This window comes from Ursus maritimus, unplaced genomic scaffold (assembly GCF_017311325.1).
Source record: "Ursus maritimus isolate PB19 unplaced genomic scaffold, ASM1731132v1 scaffold_17, whole genome shotgun sequence".
In the NCBI taxonomy this organism is placed as follows: domain Eukaryota; kingdom Metazoa; phylum Chordata; class Mammalia; order Carnivora; family Ursidae; genus Ursus; species Ursus maritimus.
In genome coordinates this window covers 46,656,320-46,683,905 of record NW_024424119.1, presented here as the reverse complement: position 1 = coordinate 46,683,905, position 27,586 = coordinate 46,656,320, and the positions used below count along the sequence as shown (strand labels likewise).

Below are 27,586 nucleotides of genomic sequence, written 5' to 3'. Positions count from 1 at the left end.
AGGGAAAGTGGGCTATACATACTAGCAACTCTAATCTACATATAACTGTGTGTGTTCATTTATGTACACAAGAAATACTTACTGAATGTGTACTAAGTGCTACATGGTAGAGACACAAGAGTGAACAAAACAAGTGTGGTCACTGAGACCATAGAGCTTATGATCTAGTAGAGATGTCAGGCATCAGTAAGTAATTTCAGGTGTGTGATAAATGTTAAGGAAAGGGAAATATAGTTTCATTGAAAGCAGGGGAATCTAATCTAGTATGGGGGAATTGAAAAAAACAAGTTGGCCAGGATCCTGGGAGCTAGGTAGGAGGAAGGCAGGAAGAGCATTCCAAGTGACGCAAACAGCACGCCTGACATTTTGAAGTGGAGAGAGAGGGTGGTTCATGCAAATAACTGGGGCCAAGAGAGGGAGGGGTTGAGTGGCATGAAATAAAGCTGGAGAGGTAAATAAAGGACACTTTGGAAGATCTTATAAGCATTGCATTGGAATGTGACTGCCCTAAGAGGAAATAATACGGGAGAACAGAGTCTGAATTGTGCCTCAGAGAGGAGGTGGTATTTTAACAGGGTCCTGAAGGAGGGGGAGAATTTGTGGTGAAGAGGTATGAAGTAGAACTTCAGGATGGGGAAGTGAGGGAGAGAAAGGCATGTGAAGGTATGCAAGTGAGGAAGACCCAGATCTTACTGAGAAATGGCAAGCAGTCCAACTGGAATGCATGAAGGGAGGGGGGAGATTAGAACCAGGTCATTCCACTTTAAGGACACTGTTTCACTCTCCTTTTAAAACATTGCTTATTTTTAGGGTACCTTGCCTGTTGAAGCCCGAGAGAATACCTTATATCTTACAGCCTTTTCAGTGATTGGAATTAGAAAGGCTTTTGATATATGCCCGGTAGTGGTAAGTAAGAGTTTCCTTCTGACACTGATCATCTGTTTCTGTACCATTTGGTGGGAGGGGCCGCCTTGAAAATAACTTTAGCTCCCAAACCAAAAGATTTCAGAATTACGATAGATATTAGAGACCCTCTGGTCCATCTTACTTGTTGACAGTTGCAAAAACTGAGACCTGTGGGTAAGGTGGGTTTGATTGTCCAATGTCACAGGCTACTAAACTATGGAGCTGACACTAGAACCAATAACTTATGACTGAGGAGAAAAGGACATGATGTCCCTAGCTTCCCTCCAGTGTCTCTGGTAATGTTAAAATATGTATATGACTGTTATCCTACAGCACAGGCATTTTCTATCATGGAACTACTAAGAACACACAATAGTATGTTTGCTTCTTTGGCTGTGCCATTTCACTTGCATGGAAGCTGAGGGGAGAAAGGAGAAGATTCACCTGAGTGAGTCAACTTGGCCAACTCCAAGGGGTAGCAGAGATGCTTCCCTGATCTGGGAAAAGACAATCCCTGCACTGAGGTCAAACATGCCTGCCTACAAATCGGAAGTCAGTTAGACATGTCCTTCAAACCAGCCTACAGAACAACGTGGAAAAACCCAAAGGGGGTTTGCAGGACTTCAACCACAAAACAAAATAATGTTTTTGGTTTGTTTCAAGAGAATTGTTATTTATACTTAAGACAAAATAATCAACAAAGGACAAGTTCCCAGGGCCCTAGAGGACCAATCGACACCTAGTGGTATGTGAGGCAAGAGGCAGTGGAGCTGGGAGAGACGGAACTGGGCGAGCTAGTGCAGCAGTGCCTCAGACTTTCTCCTCATGCACTTATCCAAAATAAATACTTCAGTTGTCTCGAGACAAAGTAATAGAGACAATTTCCCCAGAAATTCTTAGGATCAAAAAGGACTCTGGCGGCTTGGTTCTTTTCCTGCTACTTATGGTTTTATTTAGTAAAATTCCTTTTGAAAATGTGAGTCTGTCCCAGCTATGCAGAGGCGGGGACGTGATGAAAGCTGTGTCTGTGCTCTGCTTCTTCCCAGAGACTACATCTGATCTGGGAAGCAGGAACTAAAGGGAAAAATCTTGACAGAGATGAGAACTGAGGGGCAAAAAGCTTGACCCAATTTGGACACGCACATTTTCCCTTCTGAGATTATACTCTGCTCCTTCTCCCAGAGGGATTGGCTTCAGGGAGACACCATCCCCTTCCATTAGGTCATTTCTCCTTCTACCCTTCATCTTGCCTGCCCCAGGATGGTGCCACCTGGGGGGAGTTCTCATCAGTTGATAGGTTGAGGCTTGACAAACCTAGATATCTTTTGCTCTTGTTTCCAGAAAATCAGCACGGCTCTCACTAAAGCTGACACCTTTCTGCTTGAAAATACCCTCTCAACCCAGAGCACCTTTACACTGGCCATTGCTGCTTATGCTCTTTCCCTGGGAGATAAGAGTCACCCACAGTTTCATTCAATTGTCTCAGCGCTGAAGAGGAAAGCTTTGGTTAAAGGTATGACTTGTTTCACACATCTGTTCAGCAAGTGTTTACTAAGCATATAGAGTCTGCTAATTCTGGGAAAGAGGTTAGGGCATGCAAAGTTGAGTAAGACACAATCCCTGCCCTAAAGGAACAAATCATCACAATATAATATAATAAGTGCTGTTATTCATTCGTTCAGTGTATGTTTTGAGTACCTCCTATATACCAGACACTGTTCTAGGTTCTAGACATAAAGCAACAGACCAAAAAAAAAAAAAAAAAAAAAAAAAAAAACAGGTCCTCATGAAACTTACATTTCAGTAATGGAGAGAGAGACAAACATGGAAAATAAAATATTGCATATAGTGAATAGGTTGGTGATGAATGATATGAAGAAAAGGAAAGCAGGGGAGGGACACAGGGAGGAGTAGGCTGTACTTTAAGCCTCACTGAGAAGCTAGTACTTGAGTCAAGACTTGAAGGAGGTGAGGGAGCAAGCTGGTGACTATCCGAAGGTTGTTCCTGGTGGAGAAGCAGCATGTGCATATGCCTGAGGCAGGAGGGTGCCGGGAGCTCCAAGAATTGCAAGGAGGCCAGTGTGGCTGGAAAAGAGTGAGATGATGGGGAGGTCAGGGAAGGAAAGGGTGAGGAAGTGAGGGAGGGTCATATACAGCCTTGGAGGTCATCACAGGAGTGCTGCAAGACTCCCATATACAGTTGTTCAATGTGCACAGCTCCACCCAGGCCAGTGAACTGAGGCTGAAATCCAGCCTGTGAATTCCCCTCGCTAGGCACCCTGGTTTGGTTCTGCTTCTGCCCAGACCAAGGGATGCCTGTGCTTCATTCACATCGGGGTGCTGTGGAGGTCAGTTGAAGCCGAAACCTTTAATTTCCACTTCGAGTGAAAAGGGAAGACATTGGAGGATTTTTAGCAGAGAAAGTTGTACTCATTGCCACTTTATTGCACTTTCCACTCTGGCTTATACTGTATGGGATTGGCTATATGTGTACTTCATTTTGAAAAAATAAAGATACCACTTCCTATAGGTCAGGAGTTAAGAAATAGAAAGAGGATAGCAGTGATCACTGGCCAGTGTTCCTATACCAGCACGGGCATGGTTGGGCACTTCCAAGCCCTCTCCTGGCTGAGGTTTTCTAAAAGTTCAATAAATGTAACATGAGGAGTACCACTATCTACAAGATTTGATTTCTGTCATCATTTAAAAATGACTGAATCTTAAAATAAATAAATAAAAATGACTGAACCTCAAAACCACTTGTACAGTGCCTTTAAAATAAAGCAAAAGAAATGTCTTCAGTCTTAGAAGGTAGGGATCATAAAATCAAAGAATATAAGAAGAGGTCTTAATAATTCAAATAATGTTTGAGCTGCAAGTATCTTCAAAAACCAAATTTTTCATTCTAAATACAGCAAATCTGAGTCTCTGAGAGCGAGGGGAAACATTGTCCAAAGTCATGCAAATAGCATAATTATGAATTGTAAACAGATACATCAAAATCTTGACTAATCTTCAAAAATGATTTCCAGATACGCCTTACTGTTTTTTTAAAAGATAATCTATTTTAAAAAGGATGTAAAGTGATGAGATTTAAATTACTAGAGCAATAACAAATATAATTTAGAACCTAATTTATGAAAAGTATTGCATATATGAAATTATCTTTAGTGCTTTACATTGAGGAATGATCATAAAAGACTGAACTAAGGCTTTGGGCATCTCATAATTTCTAGGACATAGATTTTTTTTTCTCTCAGGGAGAAAACTTCTCCAATTTATCTCATAGTGTCAATAATAACAGTAAGCCTTTCTCTATGGATGGTGCTTTCTGGTGGATCTAAAGTTACATTTGGTATCTCACCTGAGTTTCGCTGCAAAGAAAAAAGTACTACATACACTTTAGGTATTAGAGAATTAGTCCCACAGGACTAAAAGAATTTGTCCAGATGGACATGGTCAGTTCCTAGTGGAGAAGAGAGTAGAACTTGTACTAGTCACCAGTTTATTACTTCTCACTCCACTATACTGCTCTTCCCAAGTACACGTGTACTCTCCGCGATGACCCTTCTGAGTCAAAACAAACAGCACCGTATTAAGGGATCTTATTTTGTGTTGATCTCCTTGAGGCAGTTCTTCTTACAAACGAGTAAGAAACTTCTAGAACTCAAAAGGCCACTACATGGAGAAACTTCTAGAAACCTGCTAGAATTATGTCAAATTCATTTTTAACTCTATTAATGAATGTGATCTGTTGATGTTCAGGTGATCCAGTCATTTACCGTTTTTGGAAAGACAATCCTCAACAGCAAGACAGATCCACGCCTAACGTTGGTACAGCACATATGGTGGAAACCACTGCCTATGCTTTGCTCACCAGTCTGAGCTTGAAAGACATAAATTATGTTAACCCAATCATCAAATGGCTATCTGAAGAGCAGAGGTACGGAGGTGGCTTTTATTCAACCCAGGTAACATTTCTTTGTCTTGTTTTATCCTCATGAAGACATTTGTCCTGCCCCCCGCCCCACCCACTACACATCCCACGCTCCTTATGACCTCCATACTTTTGTCCACCAAACGCATGCCATAGATATGAATTAATGACTAGAATCAAAGACCGTTAGAGATTATCTGCATTGATAGCCTTTTTAGAGAAGGAAGTCAGCCCCAGGAGGTTCATTCATGGAATTAGTGGCAGTGCCAAAATCAGAACTCACATCTCCTAACTCTAAATCCAGTGCTTCCTTTATGATTCTTAATCATCATGAAGGGCTAGCCTGGTTATCAGCAATTCCATCACATCATGTATAATGCCCATGTGGACAAAAGTACTGATATTCCCTCCCCCCAAAATAAATAAAAAGTGAGAGAAATACTGATTGTTATAGTTTATCTAGCTACCAACGTAAACTCATTTATGTATGTATATTCTATGTTAGAACTATTCAGTAGTTGAAGAATATACATCTGCACTCAGAAGTTTAGCTCAAATATTGGCATCTTCTCTGTTCCTTGGATGTTTGGATGATGACAGAATGTGTTTGTATATGTTTACAAAATCTAGAGTTAGAGGGGTCCTTCAGGATTACTTTAGTGATTATCTAATCTGGGGAGGCAAATGGGTTTCGTCTTGGAGATGGGTATAGGCTCAGCAAGGAAGAGTGTCCCATTGATGAGCACATCATGGACACAGGCAAACGGGGTAGCCACATATTTGACATCTCTGAACTAGTCAATTTTCCAATTTTATAGATGAGGAAGATGAGACCTAGAAAAATAAAGTTCATCCATTTATTCCTTCAACAAATAAATACTTGTTCAATAGCTACCATGTGTACCTACTAAATGTAATGGATGCCAAGAAAGACTTCCTCCAGACATCTTGCATTACGGTGGGCAGAAGGAGAAAATTAAAACAGAATTATGGGGAGGGAGAGCTTATTTATGGCCTCACTGTAGAGTTATTTAAGGTGAGACTTAAGGATAAAAAGGAGAGAGTCAAGCAAGGAGTTGGAGGCATTCTGCAAAGAGTGACCTGCCTGAGGTCACGCATCGGGATGCTGGATGCATGGAGAACTTGGCCCTGAGGCCACACTTCCTTCCTCTCCCTGCCGACAGGAGCATCCTCACTGGGGAGGAAGAGACCTTCCTCTCACCCCCACCTGGGGGCCCTTCTCCAATTTCATTCAGTCAGCTGGAGTTTCAGTGCTGGTTAACGCATCCCCACCCTCTCATAAGAAAGGGTATTTGTAAACACAGGGAATATATAAATGAGCTAAACCTCTTTTTGTGCCTTGCTGATTGTCGATAGGATACAATTAATGCCATCGAGGGCCTGACAGAATATTCACTCATGATTAAACAACTCCACTTGGACATGGATATCAATGTTTCTTATAAGCGTAAAGGTGACTTACACCATTACAAGATGACAGAGAAGAATTTCCTTGGGAGGCCAATAGAGGTAAATGAAGGACTTTTGATAATATTTTATAACTGGATGAGACCTTTGAAATCATGTGTTCCATGCCTATTTTACAAATATATCTACTTACTACTAAAAAATACACTGAGTACCTACTATGTCCTGAGCAGGGGTACCTGCTATGTCCTGGGCACTGGGGATTCAAAAGCAAAGTATATGAAGAAACTGTGTGCTTGGGGATACCATTGTTTTAACAGACAGTGAAAAATAAAAGCCTCAACAGGGACATGGAAGGACAGAGCAGGGCCTCCTCACCCAAGGTGAGAGGTAGGAATTTGTCAAATGCATCTAGGTGTGCAGGTTAAATCTGGAAGAATCAGAATGACTTAGCCAGGTGAAAAAAAGAACATTCCAGACAGAGAGAACAGTATGCACAAAGATGCAGTGGTAGAGTGAGAGAAAACACACTTGGGCCTCCACCAGTGGTTCCATCTGGCCCTGTTACACATGTAACTGTGGCCTCACTGGAATTGGCCTTTAGGTCCTCTGACAGCTTACCCTGTGTACCCTGCTGGATTTTTTTTTTTTCTTTTTAGTGGGCTCCACGCCCAGGGCAGAGCCCAACATAGGGCTTGAAGGCTTGAACTCACAGCCCTGAGCTCAAGACCTGAGCTGAGATCAAAAGTCAGACGCTTAGCCAACTGAGCCACCCAGGCTCCCCTGGATTTTTTTTTTTTTTTTTTAATGAAAGCCTTGATGGCCTATGAAAATTTCCCAAAGAAAAGGACACATTGGAAAAACAAGTTTCTGTGTCAGTTAGAGTAGCTGCCAGTAAACAGCTGCTAAGATACATTTTTCTAATTACCACATTTTAGATGCTTTTAAGTCATATTTAAATATACAAATAAGTGGAAATAGTTTTTAACTGTCTATATCCTCTACAAATCCATGTTTGGGAAAAGTAAATAGCATGAGAAACAAAATTAAATGTAAAAATTGCCAACTATTGGTCCATAGTAAAAAAAAAAAAAAGATAGGTATGGATATGTAGATAGAGATATAGACATATTCCAACACTTAAAAATCCATAGATTTCAAATAAAAGTCTGCTTCCAAACTCCTTTAAAAACCATATGATCTGGCAACAAGGTGCTGGCAGCAGCGAGCATTCTTCAATCTGTCACAGTTCCCGCCAGTCACATGACATGTGTGTATGCACTTTGTCCGTATTTACTTTGGGCTTGGGCCTCCGCAGGCACGTGTGCTTGTGCCCCCTGGGTTGGTAATGTGTCTCCTTTCTCTGGGAGCCTGTAGAGTTCACCAGAGATTCACATTCTGAGCCAATGGTCTAAGCTCTCATGAGGAGCTCTTGACCTGAACAGCGCTGTAGGCCCACCAGAGATAGCTGGAGTTAATTCTTCTCTGCAGGGGTAATGCTGTAAGGAGCCCCTTGCTATTTTTAAATAATTTAAACCTCAACCCATGATATTGTCTTTGTATAAAACCCACGCTAGTAGTAGCGAGTTTGGAATTCTCTATGCCAGCATTTCCTGAAACGTGTTACATAAAAAAGGTTTGGTGGTCAAGTAAGTGTAGGAAACCGTAATTTAAATGAAGTTAAACAAATTCTTTCATAAAGGATACCCCGTCTTTAATACGTATGTGACTAAGTGTGGTGACTCCAGGGAAGAATGGGAAATGGAGGGACATGGGGACAGGGGCAGGGTAACAGTGTTCATTTCCCAAACTTATATGTCATTTATGTTCATAGAACCCATTCCTCATGCAGCATCTTGATGCACTGGCTTTTCAATAAATGTTGCTATATTCCATCAGGGAGAACAAGAAAGTTGACCTTTTTATGTATATTTACTAAAATTTAGAGGAAGGGCTGATAACTTTTCATGCACACCAAATCCCTTTTGCACTACTGTGCTAAGTAAGGGAAGGGCAGGCTGCAGAATTGGAGAGAAAGCAAAGGACCAACTCTGAGCCTCTCTCACAAAATGATCTTTCCCATGCTTTCCACTTATCAGGGGCCATTTGTATAATAGAGTTCCTCTGGAGAGGAGAACTCCTTAACCCAGTTCGTACCTTCACTTTCCTTCTAGAAGGATGGGAAGAAGACCATCAGTACCTAAGGATTTGGCAGGGTTTGGGTGGGGTGCCAAGGGCTTTGGCCAGAGACCAGTGGGAAGTGGAGGAGACAAGCCATCACGAGGCGCTGAACGGATTTACTCAGTTGGCAAAAGGAGATGAAGATCCAGTTTTAACATAACCATATATAAATGAAAATGTAACCAAAAATGACTTCTGATATGTTGGTTTCACTGGCTTACTTAGGAGATCTCAGACATCGTATTTACATGTAGAAGGGAAAGGGGAATTTCCAGCACTTTTTGTGTCTGTGTGCATAGGATTTTCACTGTCTTATCCATTTAATCTCACAAAAGCTCTGAGAGGAAGCTGGCAGGTGTCCACCCACTCTTTTCATTGTTCTGTCCTCCCTCCCTGTTGAATAAGAAAAGAAAGCATGGCTTCTCATCCTCTTTCCAGGTGCCTCTCAATGATGACCTCGTGGTCAGTACTGGATACAGCAATGGCTTGGCCACAGTGCATGTAAGTATTTCATTAAACGCCAGTTTCAATGATGTGTCTGCTTGTACTCGGTAACATAAAAGAAAATTAGGGACTTTGCCGCAAAATTACAGAAGTCTAGGCTTGGGTAACCATGACTAAAGTAGGATTCATTTATTTAATTCTTTTTAGCTATCTTGGTAGTTGTCCTCACAATTGCTTTTTGCAAATGGTTATGTTAATCTTTGTAGGCATATAGTCTTTGTATTTGTGGAAATTATATACATAATTATAGATACATAATTTTATGGTTCTATATGTATAACATGTACATACGATGCATGTGTGTGGACACACACACGTATATGTCCATGTTTTCTATGGTTAGTAACATAGTCACACCTTGTTTATCCAGCATCTTTGCAGATTGATGTACATATGTAAGGGCTTAAGTTTCTTCTATTTTAGCTATAGACTGCATGCACATACATAGCTTAGAAAAACTTATTAACTGCCAAATGGCTGAAATAAGAGATTACATATTCTAAGCATAATTTAACATTCTGATGATTTTAATTATGCTCTTATCTTTAGCACATTTATTCCTTCAAAGACTTTATAAGATTGCAAGGTTGGGTTGGTGGGGAGATGGATTGTCCACTTCTCTGTCACTTCTAGTTGCTGTCAATATACCTACCTCTGGTAGCACCCCTGCCCTTCCATGCATACCTAAAATTTGTTGTTTACCAAGGGTGGCGTGGCAGCTGGGAGAAAACCATACATCCTAGCCTTGTAGTGTTATGCATAAAATTAGAGTGTACAGGTTCAAGGGTGAGAGGCTTAGGAACTTTCCTATATGATGAAGGGCTCAGATTTGACTGCATGGAACTTGGGAAGATTCTGCCTGGCTAGATGTCATTGTTTTTTTTTTCCTACTTAGTCTTCTCAGCTGTGTTTCAAATTTTGGGTTTTCCTGAAAGTCCAGCTATTGTGAAATGAGTCTTCACTGCACCCAATTTGCACTGGATTATGGAAATGATACTCCAAGCATCCCATTTGCAGCAACAGTACTGCCATTATGCCTTTCCCACTGTCCTGTTTTAAATAGAATATTCTTGCTCACTCGTCCTGATGTAGGTAACAACTGTGGTTCAAAAAACCAGCACTTCTGAGGAAATTTGCAGCTTTCATTTGAAAATTGAAACCCAAGACATAGAAGGTAAAACAACGTAATTTACACTGTAATTTTTACCTTCTTTTTCAACCCGTGGTCTTCACTTCCCTCTTCTGGTGGGTTGGTTCTCCCCCTCACTCCAAAAGCAAGTCCCCATGCACACTGTAGTCCTCTTCTAACCATGGCCCTGGGGTCAGTGTGTATGCTCTTTTCTGCCCTGAGAGCTTCCAGGTGTGGCTCAAAGACCTATCCCTATAGGCAACTTTCTAGCTACCACTGAATCCAGGCATCAGCTCTTTCTCCCTGCAACCTTCCCCAAACATGCTACCTTAAATAACTCCTTCCTTAAATTATAAGTTCTTTGAGAGCAGAGAACTGTTATAATTTTTGGTATTGTCGGTAGCCATGAATTTCCCTTAAAATCACTAGAAGTGTCAACTTCCAAATCATAAATCATTTTTAAGTGTGTTCAGAAAACTTTTCATTAATTATTCTGTTCTAACAGATGCAAAACAGCTAAAAATGGTTCACTGTTGTTTTTGTTTGCTGTTTGTTTGTCATGTGTGCTAGCTTCCAGCTACAGAGGCTATGGCGACTCGGATTACAAGCGCATCGTAGCATGTGCCAGGTGAGCCTGTTTCCACAAAGGGGAGCGCAGACTTTAAGGTCTGAGTTGTGCCATTGTATTATCCCTTTATATCTTTTTGAATTTTAAGAGGGCTGGAAGATGCAAAATTGTGCGCTTTTTAAAATGCAGGACATAATGGGTGTTCTTAGATAGCTACTGACTCTATAAAACCACTTTGTTTTTGCTCATAAATAGTTTTCCCTCCCACTTTTGGCCTTCTTCTAATTCAAACACTATAATATTTTTTCTATCTGCCAGAAAGGTAGAGAGGAGATAGAAGTATTAGGAAAAGAAAAAGCAAAGGATTTTCTTACAAGCAACTCCTACTCTCCTACTTAGAAAAATCACATTCACCCAGCAAAATCCCTAGCCATTATCAGCCAGTAGTTCTCAACTCAGGCTGCACATGGTAGTCAGCTGGAGAGCTTTTAGAACTATCCAAAACTCTGACCTCACCCCTAGAGGTTATTCTGATGGTAGACTTGAGAACCACTGGTGCTGAACCCTCTGCAGACTAACTTCAGAGGCCTAAATTGGTCACTGTGGCAGTTTCCTATTGCTGCTAGGCAACAATTTATCAGAAACTTAATGGTGAAAAAGCCCAAATTGATTCTCTTATAATTCTGGAGGCCAAAAGTCCTAAAATCAATGGGCTGCATTCCTCCTAGAGGGGCTAGGGGAGAATCCACTTCCTTGCCTTTTCCAGATGCTATAGGCTACCAGCATTCTTTGGCTTGTGGCCCCTTCCTCCATGTGCAGAGCACACAGCACACATCTTCCAGTCTTCTCTGACTCTGACCCCTTTCCATCATCATATCTCCTCTGACTCTCCTGCTTCTTTTCCTTATAAAGACCCTATTGATTACATTGGGCCCACCCAGATAATCCAGGATAATCTCTTTATTGCAAGATCCTTCATTTAATCACAGCTGCAAGTCCCTTATTCGCAGGTTCAGGGGATTAGGACATGGACATTTTGGGGGGCCATTATTCTGTTTACCATAGCCACCATCCTAAAATGCTTATAAAAGAGTAGATTTGGGGGGGCATCTGGGTGGCTCAGTCAGTTAAGCATCTGCCTTCAGCTCAGGTCATGATCCCAGAGTCCTGGGATCAAGCCCCACATTGGGCTCCCTGCTCAGTGAGGAGTCTGCTTCTCCCTCTGCCCCTCACCCCCTCCACTCCCCTCCCTCCCTCTTCCTTCTCCCTCTGTCCCTTCCCCTCTCCCTGCTCATACTCTCCCTCTCTCTCTCAAATAAATAAAGTCTTTTTTAAAAAGGCATAGGTTTTTGAAATTATGTACACATACCTTAGTGATCACACAGAGTGAATCATTTAGTGGTGAAGCCATGATTAGAACACAGGCTTCTTCCCTCTTCCTTTCATTACCCCTCAGTACCTCCCGTTGTGCTGTTTCCTTAACTTCGTATTCTCAGCAACTGATTTCTGTGGTTGGTATTCTGCTGATTTTACGTATAATCACACATGTGTCAAAGCACTTAGAAATTCCATAGAGTTGTATAACAGATTAGAGTGGAAAAGGATTTGGGGGATGATACAGTGATCCCCAAAGTTGACCCACAAAGAAGTGAAGTGACCTGCTGAGTTCTCACAGAGTTGGTGGCAGAGGCAGGGCCTCAAGCCCCAGACCCTGATACTCAGTCCTGGATCTAAACCACCTCCTTCAGTCAGTATAACCCGAGACCACCGACCTCAAGGAACAGTACACTGCTTCTCACCATCTCCTTCTCAGCCATTTCCCATCCTTGTCCAGTCTCTCTCTTTTCAAGGATTCCCTCACTGGCCAGCCTGCTCACAATACCTCCTGTCCTTGGCCAGTTCTGTTTCCTCTCAAATACCCTTCCTCATTCCCTCACGTCTTCCTGCTAAGGTTACACTTTCCCATCCTCCTAACTGCCATTTCTGCTCTTGGGTACCTCTCTTCTGGGGGAGGAGGCATGATCACAGTTGTGTTTAATTTCCTAACACTGGTCACAGGGAGGTGTGAGCAGACTTGTCGAAGGCAGGGCCAGAATCACTGTATGGGACCCTACAGTGGGCACAAAGGAGGGCTCTGATGGTGCAGTGGGACACCTGTGGGGTAGCCTCTGCCATCCATGAAGTACTCAAGTGACCTGTGGCAAATCGGGTTGCTTCCCTGGGCCTCTTCTGTAATGCAGGGATACTAAACTATCTGATCTCCAAGTGTCTTCCAGTTCTTATGTCCCACAACTCTGCTATACATAAAAAGGCTTTTATCAAAAACTCATTCATTTGAATTCATTGACAGGAGGCCTCATTCCAGATTGCTAATATACAAAAAAAAGCAAATAGAGATGTAATATTGAATTTTCTATTTTTTTTTTTTACAAATTGGGAACAGAATGTTCAAAAGAGCCAGGTGGAATATGCTTTGGCTCTGTGAAGCTGAAGTTAGGTTGGATAAAGTCCAAAAGTAACTGTGTAGTACTTATTCATGTGAAAACATCTTTGCCTTCCAATATTCTCTCTCCTGATAAAAAAAATGCCAGCATACAGTTTCTGTATTCAGGGGGTCTCTTTCCTGTATTTAGCTTTTTACAACCTCTCTGTTGTAGCCATAAGAAAAGAAAAAAGGATTTCATTTCTCTCCTTCTCTCTGAACAAAATGCCTTTGGGGGAGATTGCTGTCTTTGGCAGCAGGCAAAGGGCTTCTTGAAAGGAAGGTTTCTGTTCCATGGTTGAAACAGTCACCATGGCAACCAGTCATCAAGGCTCCAGCGACTTTTCATAGACATTCTCCACTCAGGAGGCCCTTTTCCATTCTGTTGACAGAGTATTTGCATCTGTGAGCAAGAGTTCTCTGCTTCTGGTGATACAACCCATCCAATAAGGGAGATGTCCAGGTGTCATTTTACAGTTCCACATTGTCTTATAGTCTGTTGTTAATTGTTAATTTGGTGAAGAATGGGGTTAAATTTTTGTAAATCAGAGATTTTATAATATCTTTCATTACTACAGTAAATATTACATACAAAACATCTAATCGAGTCTGCCCCTATAAGGTGTGATTGGGGAAAAGAGATCCCCTGCCAACTCACTAACTCACATAAAACCTCCCATTTCACTAATACTCATTCCTTCAGGTGATATCAGTTTATCTTCCCCCTATGAAGCTGTCTCCCCAGTTTCTTCCTTTAATCTCGACGGATATTCCAGGTTCCGCTCTCAAATGTCTAGCTACCTCTCAGCATCTTGAGGTGAAGCTGGAACCTGAAATTCAAGCTTTGCAGAACCACCCTCGCTCTGCCCCCATCCCCGGTCTTCAGTCCCTGACCTGCCGACTTGCCCCTTTTAAATCTTCTAATTCTGATTAATGGTAGCACCAACCTCTGCCACCCAAAACGAAGCCTTGGAATTATAAAGGTAAACTTGAAACACAAGTTTATACTTCTTCACAGTGTATTTTACAAACAAGAAAATTAGCTCCAGAGAGGGAAAATGATTCATAGAATTCTCTTAGCAGAATTAGGGTAAAACCCAAGTTTCCTGATCCCCCAGTTCAGTGGGTTTTTTTTTCTCTCTCTTATCAGAAAAATGAAAAAAACACCAAATCTGCCTTTTTACCCCCTTTGCCTTTTTCCTTAGCTTCCTCCTAAGCACAATTCCTAGACAGAGGATAGTCCTTAAAACATTTTTTAAAAAATAAATATCTATTGTGAAAATTTTAGAAAATATAGAGAAGCATGGAAAAGAAATAGATAATCACTTATAATCTCACCATCCAGAGAAAGTAGCTGCTAACATTTTAGGGTATTTCCTTCCAGCCTTTTCCTGAACATGCTTATTGAGCCTCTTTCGCATATAGAACAAATTTTCTTTTTCAAGTATGCTCCATTAGAAAAAGAACTGGAATGAGAATCAAGAGATTTATGCAGCTCTGGGTAAACTAGTCATGTGACCTTGAACAAGTACCTTACTCTCATCCTCAGTTACCTTGACTAGATAATTAAAAGCTTGGATTGAATGACCTCTATGGTCTTTTCCAGTTCCATTTTTAAAGGTGGTCCATTTAAAGTATCAGTCAAGGGGAACCTGGGTGGCGCAGTCAGTTAAGCATCTGACTCCTGGTTTCAGCTTAGGTCATGGTCTCAGGGTCATGATCTCAGGGTCATGACCTTAGGGTTGTGAGATTGAGCCCCACGTTGGGCTCCGCAATTAGTGCAGAGTCTGCTTGGGGTTCTCTCACTCTCTCTCCCTCTGCCCTTCCTACTCATGCTCACTCTCTCAATAAAGCATTGGCCAAGTGAGCAATGAGTTAGAACAGATTACTCACAGATCTCTTGCAATGCTAAAATTTAGAGATTGCAATGCATGTATTATAGAGAGGCAAGTAATGGAGACCCAAATTAAAAATTAAAGCCTACTAAGAAATAAAGCTTTTTCTCAAAGAATCTTGTCCACTTATTTATTCCATTTCCTCTCTCTCATTTATTTTAGCTATAAGCCCAGCAAAGAAGAATCATCATCTGGGTCTTCCCATGCAGTGATGGATATCTCTTTGCCTACCGGAATCAGTGCAAACCCAGAAGATTTAAGAGTTGTAAATGTTCTCTTTTACATATTGTTATGGATGCTTGGTTTTCTTTACTGTATTGTTTTACAGATAAAGCTATTTCCTTTCATTTTAATATATTACTTTCATAGAATCACCTAGAATATTCTTTCCAAACCAATAATCTACCCAAGTTTTAATTTTTCAAAGTAAAGTGGGAGCATATACTCGCACGGTCTGAACAAAATGTGAATGCATATGATTACATATTCAGACTTTTTCAAGAGGAGGAGCTGCTCTTCAACTTTTTTGAATAGTGGATTGCATCCCCATGTCTAACATCCCAATATTGGGTGAATGCATTTAAACAAAAAGATGAATTTTTTTAAAAAAAAAAGATCATGAAATTAAATCCAAGCTTTCTCTTTCCTCTCTTAGCTTGTGGAAGGGGTAGATCAGCTACTAACTGATTACCAAATCAAAGATGGACATATTATTATGCAACTGAACTCAGTAAGTTCCACCTCCCACCAGTCCCCATTTCCAATCACTATTCAAAATTTACAGGCTAAAATGCTGAATCTCTTCTCTCCCATAATTTCCTCAAACCTTGAATCTGTCAGATTCCTTCCGATGAGTTCCTTTGTGTTCGATTCCGGATATTTGAACTTTTTCAAGTTGGGTTTCTGAGTCCTGCTACTTTCATGGTATATGAATACCACAGACCAGGTAATCAACTCTACTCTAAAATTTCTTCAGAGGACTACTTTGCCTTCATTACATTATTCATTACATCTCTCCTTTTTGGAGAAGCTCACATACCACCCCCCATTTCTTTAATCCTCCCAGAATCAACTTTTCCATCTATATTCGCATCACATTTTGCAATGCTGTCACATTGCATTGTAATTATTTGTTTGCGTGTCATTCTCACCAAACCCAGACAGAATGTTTTCATTCTTGTGCCCCTAGTATCTAACACAGTATTCGGTATATAACCTGTATCGATAAATGTTGAATCAATGACCCCACATTCGATCACTCAGCTTTTTCTGGGAACACTAAGTGATCAGAGAGCTCTTTGGTTCACAGGACAGACAACTCCACTTTAGGCAGTTCTACTTGTTTAAGAAAATTCTTAAAATAAACCAAACTCTCACACCCATTCATTCTAGTTTTATCTCCCAAAATCACATGGAACATACTTGGCCCCTCTTCCCCTATTCTTCTCCAACATAAACAATTACAGCTCTTTCAGTAGACTCTCGTGTAACATAATTTATTTCCTCTCATTCATGGAAGCATCAAATATTTTAATTCTAAGAAATAAATATTGAACAGTAAAATATCAAGCACAGAAAGGGAAATCATTTTGAAGAAGGGTAGAGGGACCCATGCCAAGAGAGGCAATTCACAGTTTAACCTCCCTGCACCTAAGTTACAAAAAGAAATTTTGGAATAAGTCATCTCCAAGGCCCCATGGAAGAGACTTACTGATCCATAAACGTGTTGTGTGTTAATCAAGCCGCCTCTCCTAACTATGCTTTCATTGCCACAGATAAGCGATGCACCATGTTTTATAACCCATCCGATACCAAACTTCAGAAAGTCTGTGAAGGAGTAACGTGCAAATGTGTAGAAGGTAAACTTCATGTAACATGTTCAGGCCAAATGCCTGTTTAAAGCAGCCACTCATAATCCAGGGCTAATCTGGCAGAAGCTGTTTGACAAACTGTCATTTCTCAGAAGTAGACAGCTTAGCTGATTGAAAGCTGATTCCTTGAATACTGTAAAGCTACTTCTCGACAACTTCTGAACGCCCTGATGGTTTCTACTGTAAGAAAAGGAAAAACACCAGCTAGACGATTATTGATATCAGAGGGATAACAGGATGTGAAATTCTTACTTTTCACCTGGTCTTTTTAATGTAATAGGACCACAGCTTAAGAGAACAGAGGCTCAGGACTGAGGCACTAGCTCTATTCTTTTTCCTTTTCCTTAACACTTAGTGACATCTCTGTTTATTGTCCAGTTCCCTTCAGTCTTCTATAAATCCAAGACAGTGTTCTTCGTCAAGGAAAAGATCCAGAACTCAACAATAATCAACAACTGACTCCATGAGGGTCTGGGTTGATTTGGGGTTTGTTTTGTTTTTCAAAAGCCTTAATACCTATACATTTCTTTTTTTATTATTATTATGTTAGTCACCATACAGTACATCCTTAGTTTTTGATGTAGTGTTCCATGATTCATTGTGTATAACACCCAGTGCTCCATGCAATACGTGCCCTCCTTAATACACATTACTGGGCTAACCAATCCCCCCAACCCCTCCCCCTGAAACCGTCAGATTGTTTCTTCTTAGGTACTTATTATACCTAATATAATATAGTTTTTTTTATAGTTGTAAATCAGTCCAGTTATCATTTTGGTTCCTTCGAGGGACTTTTAATTACACTTAAAATGGGAAATTTCCCTCCTTTCTTTAAGGAAAGTATATAGATTTCTAAAGAACTGAATGTGGAGTGACTACCCATTCTAAGCCTCATGTCCAAGTTTGTTTGTTTTGTTTTGTTTTTGCTTTATATAATGTTTCACTTTATGGAAGAGGAGAAAATGGTATTTGTAAGATGATACTGGATTGTCGGGACTTAGGAAAACTGTGTTTACTGCCAAAGGGAGTGTCTGCCTCTTTATGTTAACCTAACTTTTACTATTTTTCACAAAATTCAGCTGACTGTGGACAAATGCAGACAGAATTGGATCTGACAATCTCTGCAGATACCAGAAAAGAAACAGCATGTAAACCAGACATTGCCTATGGTAAGTTCAAAGTTTCTATATAGAATTCCATTAAACATAAAATTTTATGAGTACATGAGCAGTGAGAGAGATAAACAACTTTTCATAGTGACCATTTGGATACTACATTCCATATATTCCCTTGAAGGAAAATGCTGTCAATTTTCAGCATTACCATGCAAAATTATTTATCCTTCAGCAAAGAAATGTGACTTCATTGAAAACGACAGGAGTGAATGTACACACTTAGCCAAGACACTTTGCTCCAATAGATCCCATTGAATCGAACATACTGAACTAAAATATATTCAAAGAGAACTTTTGAGAAGCCACAAAGGTATAAGATTTCACTATTCTTCCAGTCAGTTGAGCAGACGCAGAGACAAAGGTGGTTTCGGGGCTTAGAATTTTTTCAAACTCCCTTTAAAGACAAGGTAAAAATATCAATACTAAGGCATTTTAAATATACGCGAATTGCAATCTTCCACTTCAAAAGGAGCATCTCCTTCTGGTTGTCCAGAGCTCAGAGCCATATCAAATGCCCAAGTACAATTGTAGTCATCTTAAGTTCAGAGAATTAGCTCCTCTGTTTTCTTTTTTTCCTTGTGTGTGTGTGTGTGTGTGTGTGTGTGTGTAAGTTCCTTTTATATTTATTGAATATTAACCTTTTTTTGTCTTTCTTTTTTTAATTTAAATTCAGTTAGCCAACTTATAGTACATCATTAGTTTCAGATGTAGCGTTCAGTAATTTATCAGTTTCGTAGATGACAGCCAGTGCTTGTCACATCACGTGCCCTCCTTAATGCCCATCACCGTTACCCCACTCCCCCACCCACCTCCCCTCCAGCAACATTCTTTTTTTTTTTTTTTCCTAGAGAGTCTCTCATGGTTTTTCTCCCTCTCTTCTATTTTCCCTCCCTTCCCCTATGGTCCTCTGCCCTGTTTCTTATGTTCCACATATGAGTGAAACCATATCATAATTGGTTTCTAATGTTTATTTCTGGCTTCTTATTTTTTTTAGAGAGAGAGAGAGAAAGAGAAAGAGAGCATGTTGTACACTATCTCAAATCTTTTGTGTGTATATGTGAAAGTAGGGTATTATTTATAAATGAAAGGTAAGTACAGTTAATTCAGCACTTTCTGTTTACTGACTGCTTTCATATATGGCCTCTTGTTGGGGTCTCCTAAGACCTCTTTGAGGTAACAGTGGATTATCTGTATTTTGCCAATGAAGAAACTGAGGCTCAGGGAGATTAAATAATATGCAGGAATTAAGTAGTAAAACTAAGATGCATCCTGGTCTCCAGTATTATTTCCATTATATTACACTGATCTCGCTTACTGGAAATACAGCAATCAGAATAAAGTGGGTATGGTTTATAGTCTTTCTTTCCATAGAATTCATCTTGATTTTTTAAAAAATTTTACTTATTCATTTGAGAAAGAGAATGAACAAAAGAGAGAACACGGGTAGGGGTGGGGGGTGGTTGCCAGACAGGCAAGAGGGAGAGGGAGAAGCCGACTTCCCTGCTGAACAGGGAGTCTGATGTGGGGCTCGATCCCAGGGCCCTGAGATCATGACCTGAGCCAAAGGCAGATGCTTAACTGACTAAGCCACCCAGGTGCCCCAATTCAGGACATTTTAAAATCTGTTTTAAGCTACTAATTCACTTGGCCTTTGGTTCTGGCACGATGAGTTCATTCATCTAACTAGCTGGAATCTCAAAAATGGGCAAACCTTTAGGTCATACACTTCAACCCCATCAAAAGCAAAAATGCAAGGATCTTTTCTTAGGCTACATGGAAGGGATAGGTCCCTTCAAGCTGCTCATTCCAAAACTGATCAAGTACAGTAGATTAAAAATCAATGCCTGAATGAAGAGAGGACAGGATAGAGAATGTCTCGTGTCAGATAGCTGCCAATCCCAGCAAAGATGAGTCAGAAGATCGAACCCTATCAAAATCCAAAGATCAGAGCCATTGGAGGTATCCAAGGAATCAAGACAAGGAAACAGGAGGCCCACAGAGCAGGCCTGACCTTTGATAAAGGCCCCTCTGTGGGCATATGGAAAAGGAAGGGACTCTTCCACGTTCCCCATGGGCATGACCCCACTAATCTTAAAAGATCAGAATCTGAACTTTACATCTAACAAAGACATATTTTGTTTGTTAGTGTGCTTCTGTCTTTTAATTTTTTGCTGCTCTTATCCTAATCAGCCTGTTCTGTAACAGTGGCTAGGACTAATGATTCTTTGTAGAATGAATTATTAGTCATGATCAATACAATCAGACTGAGAGTCTTTAGGAAGCTTTTTGGAAGAAATGAGATTTACCTCTGGGTGCCCATAAGAGCTTGCTGTGCTTCATTTCTCATTTGTTTGACAAACTCTGGCTTCTACTGGACATGGCATTAGTGATATTAAACATGAATTCTTATGTTGTTTCTTCTACCAGCTTATAAAGTTCGTATCACATCTATCACTGAAGAAAATGTCTTTATTAAGTACACTGCAACCCTCCTGGATATCTACAAAGCTGGTGAGAATTCATTCATTCATTCTTCCACTCAACAAATATTTAGTACTTACTATGTGCCACTAATGAGACATTATACTGATAGACTAGGCATTATATTAGACACAGAGAATACAACTTGAATAACACAGCCAGAGTTCTTGCCTTCGTAAGGTTTATATTCTATTCAAGGAGACACATTAAAAAAATGAACAAATTAAACAATATAAATCATAAAAAGTACTATATTTGAGACATGTAATCAATTGGGAAACTCCTTCAGTGATAACAGATGGCTTCTTTTGGGGGTGATATTAGGAGTTAGCTATTCTTAAAGGGGTGGAGTGGAGAGGGAACCAAATATGCAAAGGCTCTGAGACAGCAAGTAACCTGACAGCACCAGAGAGTGAAGAACTCCAATGGGTGACAGAGTCAGGGAGATGCTAGTATGAGATAAAGCTGAGGGGTAGGCAGGAGCTGGGTCATACAGGGATTTATAAGACATGGCAAGAAATTTGGATTTCATTGTAGAAGTCCAAAGGGAAGCTAATAAAAGGTTTGAGGTAGGCAAACAAAATGATCTGATTTATGGTTTTAAAAGATCATTCTGGCTTCTTTTATGGGAGGGATCAAGAGTAGAAACAGGGAAACCAGTTAAGAACATCTATGAAGTGCAAAGTTGTGGGTTAGATGCCATGTGAGGATAAATGAGACTGTTAATAACCAATACGATGAAATGAATTCATATGTAAAATAACTTATAAAACATTTTAAAATATTTTCCCTTGTATTCTCTAATTAAACAAAGCTATAAATATTATAAAACTGCTTGTCAAATTATATAAATTGTCACACAAATGATTCATTAAATCATTCTAATAATTCCAAATAAGTTTTTTATTTTTAGAAATTGTCAGTTTTATTTTGCTTGACTCATTACAGGATTGTCCCTGTCTGATCTTTGATTTGACAATAAGGAACTACATCAAACTTTTCTAGTTACAACTTTATTGAATTGGTAGTCTTGACACAATCTATAATCTCAATAAGTAATTTCTCCTAATAGCAACAGTATTGTTCATGGTCCCAAAGTCTCTCTCAGCTTCTGCTAAATTGGTAATAATTGCATTCAAAATATTTCTAGTTCTTCGGACACTGTCTGACATTTTTATGTATTTAGTGTATCTCTATTATCAGCTAAATCATGACAACAATTTATTGAATTTTTGAAATTTGAAAATGTATTGAATATTTAGTTTTCCTAATTTTCTTAGTTTTTATTCACCTTCAATCCTGAGAGTTTTACAAACTTCACAAACAAAGTTTCAGGATTCACAATTTTTTTTAAAAACTTAAAAGTTCATCATATTTTTTACTTTTGCCATTAAAACAAAAACATTTTCATATAATGAGCTTTTCCCTTAAATTGATTTTATTTTGTTTTATATCAAATTTATAATCATTCTTGGTTTTGTTTAAAGCTCTTACTCCACTTTCATAGTTACCTTTATTTTTATACAATTTCATTATTCATTCTCTAACCTGCGAGCTTATTGAAGTTGAAATATATTTTCCTGAACGTCTTAAGATGGTATTGACATAATTGCTAGACTATCATAACCAAATCATCAAAGGCATATCTATCCACTTTCCAAAAATTTGCTCCTATACCACACTATCTATCAAAGTGAACCAATTAGGCTTGATACAATTTCCAAACTGCCTTTGTGATTGTAGCACTACCAGCTGCCTGTCAAAATGCCAATATTTTTCCAATTTTCATTATTGCAATTTTTTTCTTTATTGCAATTTTTAAAGCTTTCCTATTATTACTTACTTCTGCCTAGATATGTGGTAGTAAACACCAGATTTATGAAGACAAATATTTAAAGTGAGTTTTTGCTTGGCTCCTATCTTCGTAGTGTCCAGAGACATTTGATACTTACTTGATAGGTAATTCAGTCGACACCACACTGAACAGCTGGGAACTTCAGGATTTTTGCTGAAACCTGACTCTTCCCTGGCATTCTGTTTGCACCAGTAAGGTGTTCACATAAATATTCCTCATTGACTCCTTTTCTCTTAAACAGTTTGATATGTTGTTCAGTTGTTTCTTCCAGTACCTTGAAATCAACGAAATCTATTAAGCGGTCTTCAAAGTCCTCAATTTTTTATTTTACGTTATTTAAAACATTTTTTATATTAGTTGATTTTCTCTGTAATTATTGAAATTTTATCACCTTATTTATATTTTCCAAAAAGTTGTGTTCTCATTTCAGCAGATGGAAATTTTGCAAGAAGTAGGTCAGTAGATCTAAATTGCAACTTTATGTTTATACTGATTTTCTTCTCTTTTGAAATTCCCAAGTGTTTCAAATATGAAAATGCTTCATCATTTTTAGCTAGAGACGAGTTAGATTCTAATAATACTTTCCAAATGTTTATTTGCTTGATCGATACTCTGATAAAAATGCTTTTCTGGTTTTTATTATTTCAAATGTTTTACCGTATGAAATTGATTTGTGATGTTATTCCATTTTTTTCTCATTAATGATCACAGATTCTTCTTCATCTGAACCATGATTTTTGTTCTGATGAAAATAGGTGTTTAGCACTCTGATTTTTTCACAGTCTTAACTTTTGAGCACCATTTGCATCCAGCTTGCACATTACAAGGACGAATAAACCATTCCTATTTTTACTGAAATCATCCAGTGCTCTTCATTCTGGACATACAGATTATTTGCCTTATTTTGTACCATTTCTTGCACAGTATCAGAAGACACCCCAGGCTGTTCTGAATGTTGTGCAGTATCAGATGATTCCTAAGCTGTAGTTCTTTATCGATATCATCTCTTCTTTGTTCTCCTGTCCGTTCAGAAGATTCATATTTATGACATTTAAAAGGAAATGTTAAGAAATGTTTGCATACTTTATTATCTCTTCATTCTGGGTGTTCATTTCTTTAATAGATATAAATTTTAAATTTATATAAATATCAGAACATCACACATTTACCCCTTACCCCAGAATTGCTGCACACGAACAATAAAGCCAAACTAAAAACTAAACTATTTAGAACAGAAGGCAACCACGCAGTTCAAGGATAATGATAAACTGGCATTTCCCCTAAAACACAGCGTGCTCAGAGTGAAGATATAAATGGAAAAAAGATCAGTGATTGTGGAAGTTGAGGTTAATTAACTATTCCCTCTTCTGAATATGCTTGAGATTTTCTATAACAAAAGGCCTTTAAAAATAATGATAAGGCCCCAGCAGCCACATTCCTTACCAGGACAGGGGCTGAACTGGTACACAGTGCTGGGAATGCTGCTTAGATATTGCTGCCAGGGGAAGTCATGTCTTAATGGTCACTGGGAGAACATAAGAAGATCAGCTTGAACTGTTGTGTGCACACTGGTTAAATATTATTAACTAAAGTTTACCATATATGCAGTTATTATTAAGTATACGTTCAGAAGTTTTCAGGATTTAATAATTAGGATAACTCTGTGAGTTGAGTAACTGATCATCAGTCCCGAATCTACAGCAATGAGTCAGACCCAGGCCCTGCCTCAAGAAGTTTCCAGCCTAGCTGAAGACAGATACATGGAATGAAACATTGTGATGGAAATTCAAGTATAATGGGAGTAAGGGGGAGACAGAGGGATATTAATGACAAAGGACATCCAGGAGTGTTTACTGGATACCTCAATAATTGAAGATGTGTTTCAAGATGGGTAGAAATGCAACAGGACGACCAGGGAAGGAATGCATTCTAGGTAAGGGAACCTGGTTCTTGATTACTCCTGAGTTCTTTGGGAATCCCAAAGTGATCCTCTTTCAAATCTTCCCAAGTCTTTCACATATCTTGTACTTCTCTATAAAGTCATCTGTTGCCAGCTACAAAAATACTTTTTTATTTTACTATATAATATTTGGGGATTAATGTTGTTCAACCATAGAGAAGTTCTTTTGATTCCTGGTTCTACAGGCATAAGAAGAAGAAGCACTTATATAGTGCTTGCGGTGTTGTAAGCACTTCTCATATATTCACAACAGTTCTACAGGGTGGGTTTTATTGTCATTCCCAATTTTCCACATGAGGGGTCTGAGCCTCATTTGTCCAGGGCCAGACAGCTAGCAAATGGCAGAGAGCCTGATTCCAGAGTCTTAACCATATGGACATGTCACTCTCCAGTAGCCACTCAATGTAAGGTTATTCTCATTAATAACTAGCCATGACGAACTGGAGTTGTTAAGAGTTTATATTCGTGACATCGTAGCATGAATGTGATCATCTTACTTGTGTGCCTCTCAGGCGAAGCTGTTGCTGAGAAAGACTCTGAAATCACCTTCATTAAAAAGGCCACATGTGCTAACGCTGACCTGGAAAAAGGAAGACAGTATTTAATTATGGGTAAAGAAGCCCTCCAGATAAAATACAACTTCAGTTTCAAGTAAGTCATTTTGGAGTCTCTGATCTTGCCTTCAAAACTAGGTGTCTTTTATTCCTAATTACATGTTCCTTATGTGTCCTGCTGTTAACCAACAAACCATTAGGAGCATAAATGCAATAATGTGAATTTACACTTGATCTTAGCCACAAGGCCAAGACTCAGTGAAACCAGGTGAATTTAAAGCAAAGAACCACTTAAAACCATGAGGGCAGCTGAGCACTCACTAATGGATAAACCGACTGAGGACCTCTGAAGGTGCTCATCCCACCCCCTCTATACCACATCTGCTCCCCTCAATAAGTTCTCAGACTGTTCTGTTTGTAAAGAGAGAAATGTTGAAATATGCATCTTATTATCTCTTTTTAAAAAATAGGTCTTGAAACAGATACTGTTCCTGCCTTTAAACGTGGGAGCCCCAAGCAGCTTCCTGAGATTTGGGGGTTTGTGGTCCTTCCCAGGGGAGGCCAGTGCGGCAGAGCCTGGATGACCCCGTGGCCTCCCAGGCCCGAGCAGCCTAAGCAGCCTGGGCTCCGTGGAACTTGGCTCTCCTCTATCTGTGGCCATCACCACAACCACTTCTTTGTCCTTTTTTCTTGGCAGGTACATCTACCCTTTAGATTCCTCGACCTGGATTGAATATTGGCCTACAGACACGACGTGCCCATCATGCTCAGCGTTCTTGGCGAATCTGGATGAGTTTGCTGAAGACATCTTTTTAAATGGCTGTGAAAACCCCTGAAGGGGTTCAACTGTGCACAGTTTTCACTGTGGACTCCTGTTGTTGGAGTGCTTTCCTTTTCTTTCTTTCTTTTTTTATTCACAGCTGGTCTTATTTGGAAAGCTCACTTTACTTAGAATTAGTGGCACTTGCTTTTATTAAAGAACAATTTTAAGAGCTGTAACTTTCTGAAATAACATGGCCTTGGGGGGCATGGAGACAGATACTCATTCCAAGGTTATCGGATACCAGAAGCAATAAAAATTGGAACGCCTCCTAAAACCTGCCGCTCAGGAATGTTTGCTGGGGACGAAAGAATAGCCCCATTGAAATGTAGTATCTTACAATAACATGGCCTTTGCTTGAAAGAAAATACCAAGGAACAGAATACCGATCATTAAAACCTGACTTTGCTTTCAAAATGTGCGAAAGAGCGAAAAAGCCTGTTATTTTATGGTAGAGCCGCTTCAACCACACAGACAGGCGAACTGAAAGGTGGACAGAGGCAGCGACGGAGACCTGAGAAGGCCTAATGTCAGAGCCTTCAGCAAACTGAGAAGGTAGGAGCGTCTGTCCTGGCCCCTCCCCTCCCAGTGCCCTCTCCTTACCCTCATGGGGATCCCACTCCTCCCTGCCGCTCCCTCCCAGCACCTAGTCATTCTCCCACCCCCCACCCCCGGGACTTGCTCTTGCCAGGAACTGCTACCCCAGAAGGCAAGGGGCAGTGCAGCAACCTGGGGAAGAGAAACCGAGTGGGAATCGGGAGACCTTTGCTCTGGCCCTAACCAGCTCTCTGAGCCCATTTGAACTTTAGAAAAGAGGATTTGTAATAGGATGTTCATTTTTAAGTGACATTTTGTAAGCACCTTAAATCTCATGAAAGAATGCTCACCTAGATTCCCATTTAATATCTCAAGAACTTCAGGAGTTGCAGGGATTATTATTAACCCCACTTTATGGATGAGGACCTTGAAGCTCAGAAGAATGAAGCCATTCTTCTAGCCTAGTAAAGGGCAGAGTTGGAGACCAAAGCCCACTTTCTCTCAGTCCACGCACGTCCCTCTTCCACATCATGACACCATCACATTGCTTGTCAGGTTTAATTTTCTAAGACCAATATAGGAAATAGCTGGAATTTCTTAGGTAGAGTTTAACCAGCTCCACTGAAATCTCACAAGGAGATATCCAGAAAACTCTGGATATAATAGTGACAGTGATTGAAATGCATTCCCTTCTTGAAAAACCTGCATTTTACCACTTAGGTGAAACAACATAAGGTTTACAGTGTGCCTTATAAGTAATACTAAGATTTTCCACTTCCAGGAGCTAAGAATTTATTTTTTTTTAATGTCAAAGCTCACATTGTAGGCACTCCCTTGGCAAAAACAACCCATGTGTCCAATATGCCCAAACTCTGCCAGCAAGGGTTGAGGCGCCCCCCTCCAGAGCAGACCTGGAGCATCTCCCAACACCTTCTTGCTGAATGCAGTGCTGAGCTGCTGGGTAGCCTTCTTTCTCCCTGAACCCTGGGGCAAGTAGATTGGGGCACAGTGGTGTAATTAACCCTGACGCCCTGCAGCTCTCAAACATCAGATCAAACCTTTCTGAGTTAGCCTGGTACCATTTAGAAATCCACCAGCTCCTCTTCAACTGACTCTTATGCATTTAAACCTACTTCTTTAGTGAGGCTTTCACAATCCTCCAAACAGGCTGGGGTCCCTACTGAGCCCTGCATTTCTCTTCCAAGGCACTTGCAACTACTTATCTAAGCATGTATAATTGTTTATTTAGTGTGTAACTTCCTAGCGGCACCGTAAGCTCTGTGTGGGCAAGTCTGGATCTGTT

The 27,586-nt window shown here is 40.0% G+C and overlaps 1 protein-coding gene across 1 annotated transcript in view; it reads left to right on the top strand.

Moving 5' to 3' along the window:
• Positions 1–26,347, top strand: part of C5 (complement C5) — a 79,693-nt gene extending 53,346 nt beyond the window's left edge. The window contains exons 27-41 of the mRNA XM_008698825.2: positions 811–906; positions 2,248–2,419; positions 4,672–4,877; positions 6,221–6,373; positions 8,891–8,953; positions 10,049–10,130; positions 10,656–10,713; positions 15,193–15,295; positions 15,686–15,760; positions 15,871–15,976; positions 16,806–16,889; positions 17,981–18,070; positions 20,504–20,587; positions 24,885–25,023; positions 25,624–26,347. Of these exons, the coding sequence (XP_008697047.2) occupies positions 811–906; positions 2,248–2,419; positions 4,672–4,877; positions 6,221–6,373; positions 8,891–8,953; positions 10,049–10,130; positions 10,656–10,713; positions 15,193–15,295; positions 15,686–15,760; positions 15,871–15,976; positions 16,806–16,889; positions 17,981–18,070; positions 20,504–20,587; positions 24,885–25,023; positions 25,624–25,762 (1,650 nt within the window). The 3' untranslated portion in view covers positions 25,763–26,347. The remainder of the gene's footprint in view (positions 1–810; positions 907–2,247; positions 2,420–4,671; positions 4,878–6,220; positions 6,374–8,890; positions 8,954–10,048; positions 10,131–10,655; positions 10,714–15,192; positions 15,296–15,685; positions 15,761–15,870; positions 15,977–16,805; positions 16,890–17,980; positions 18,071–20,503; positions 20,588–24,884; positions 25,024–25,623) is intronic.
• Positions 26,348–27,586: the final 1,239 nt, after the last annotated feature.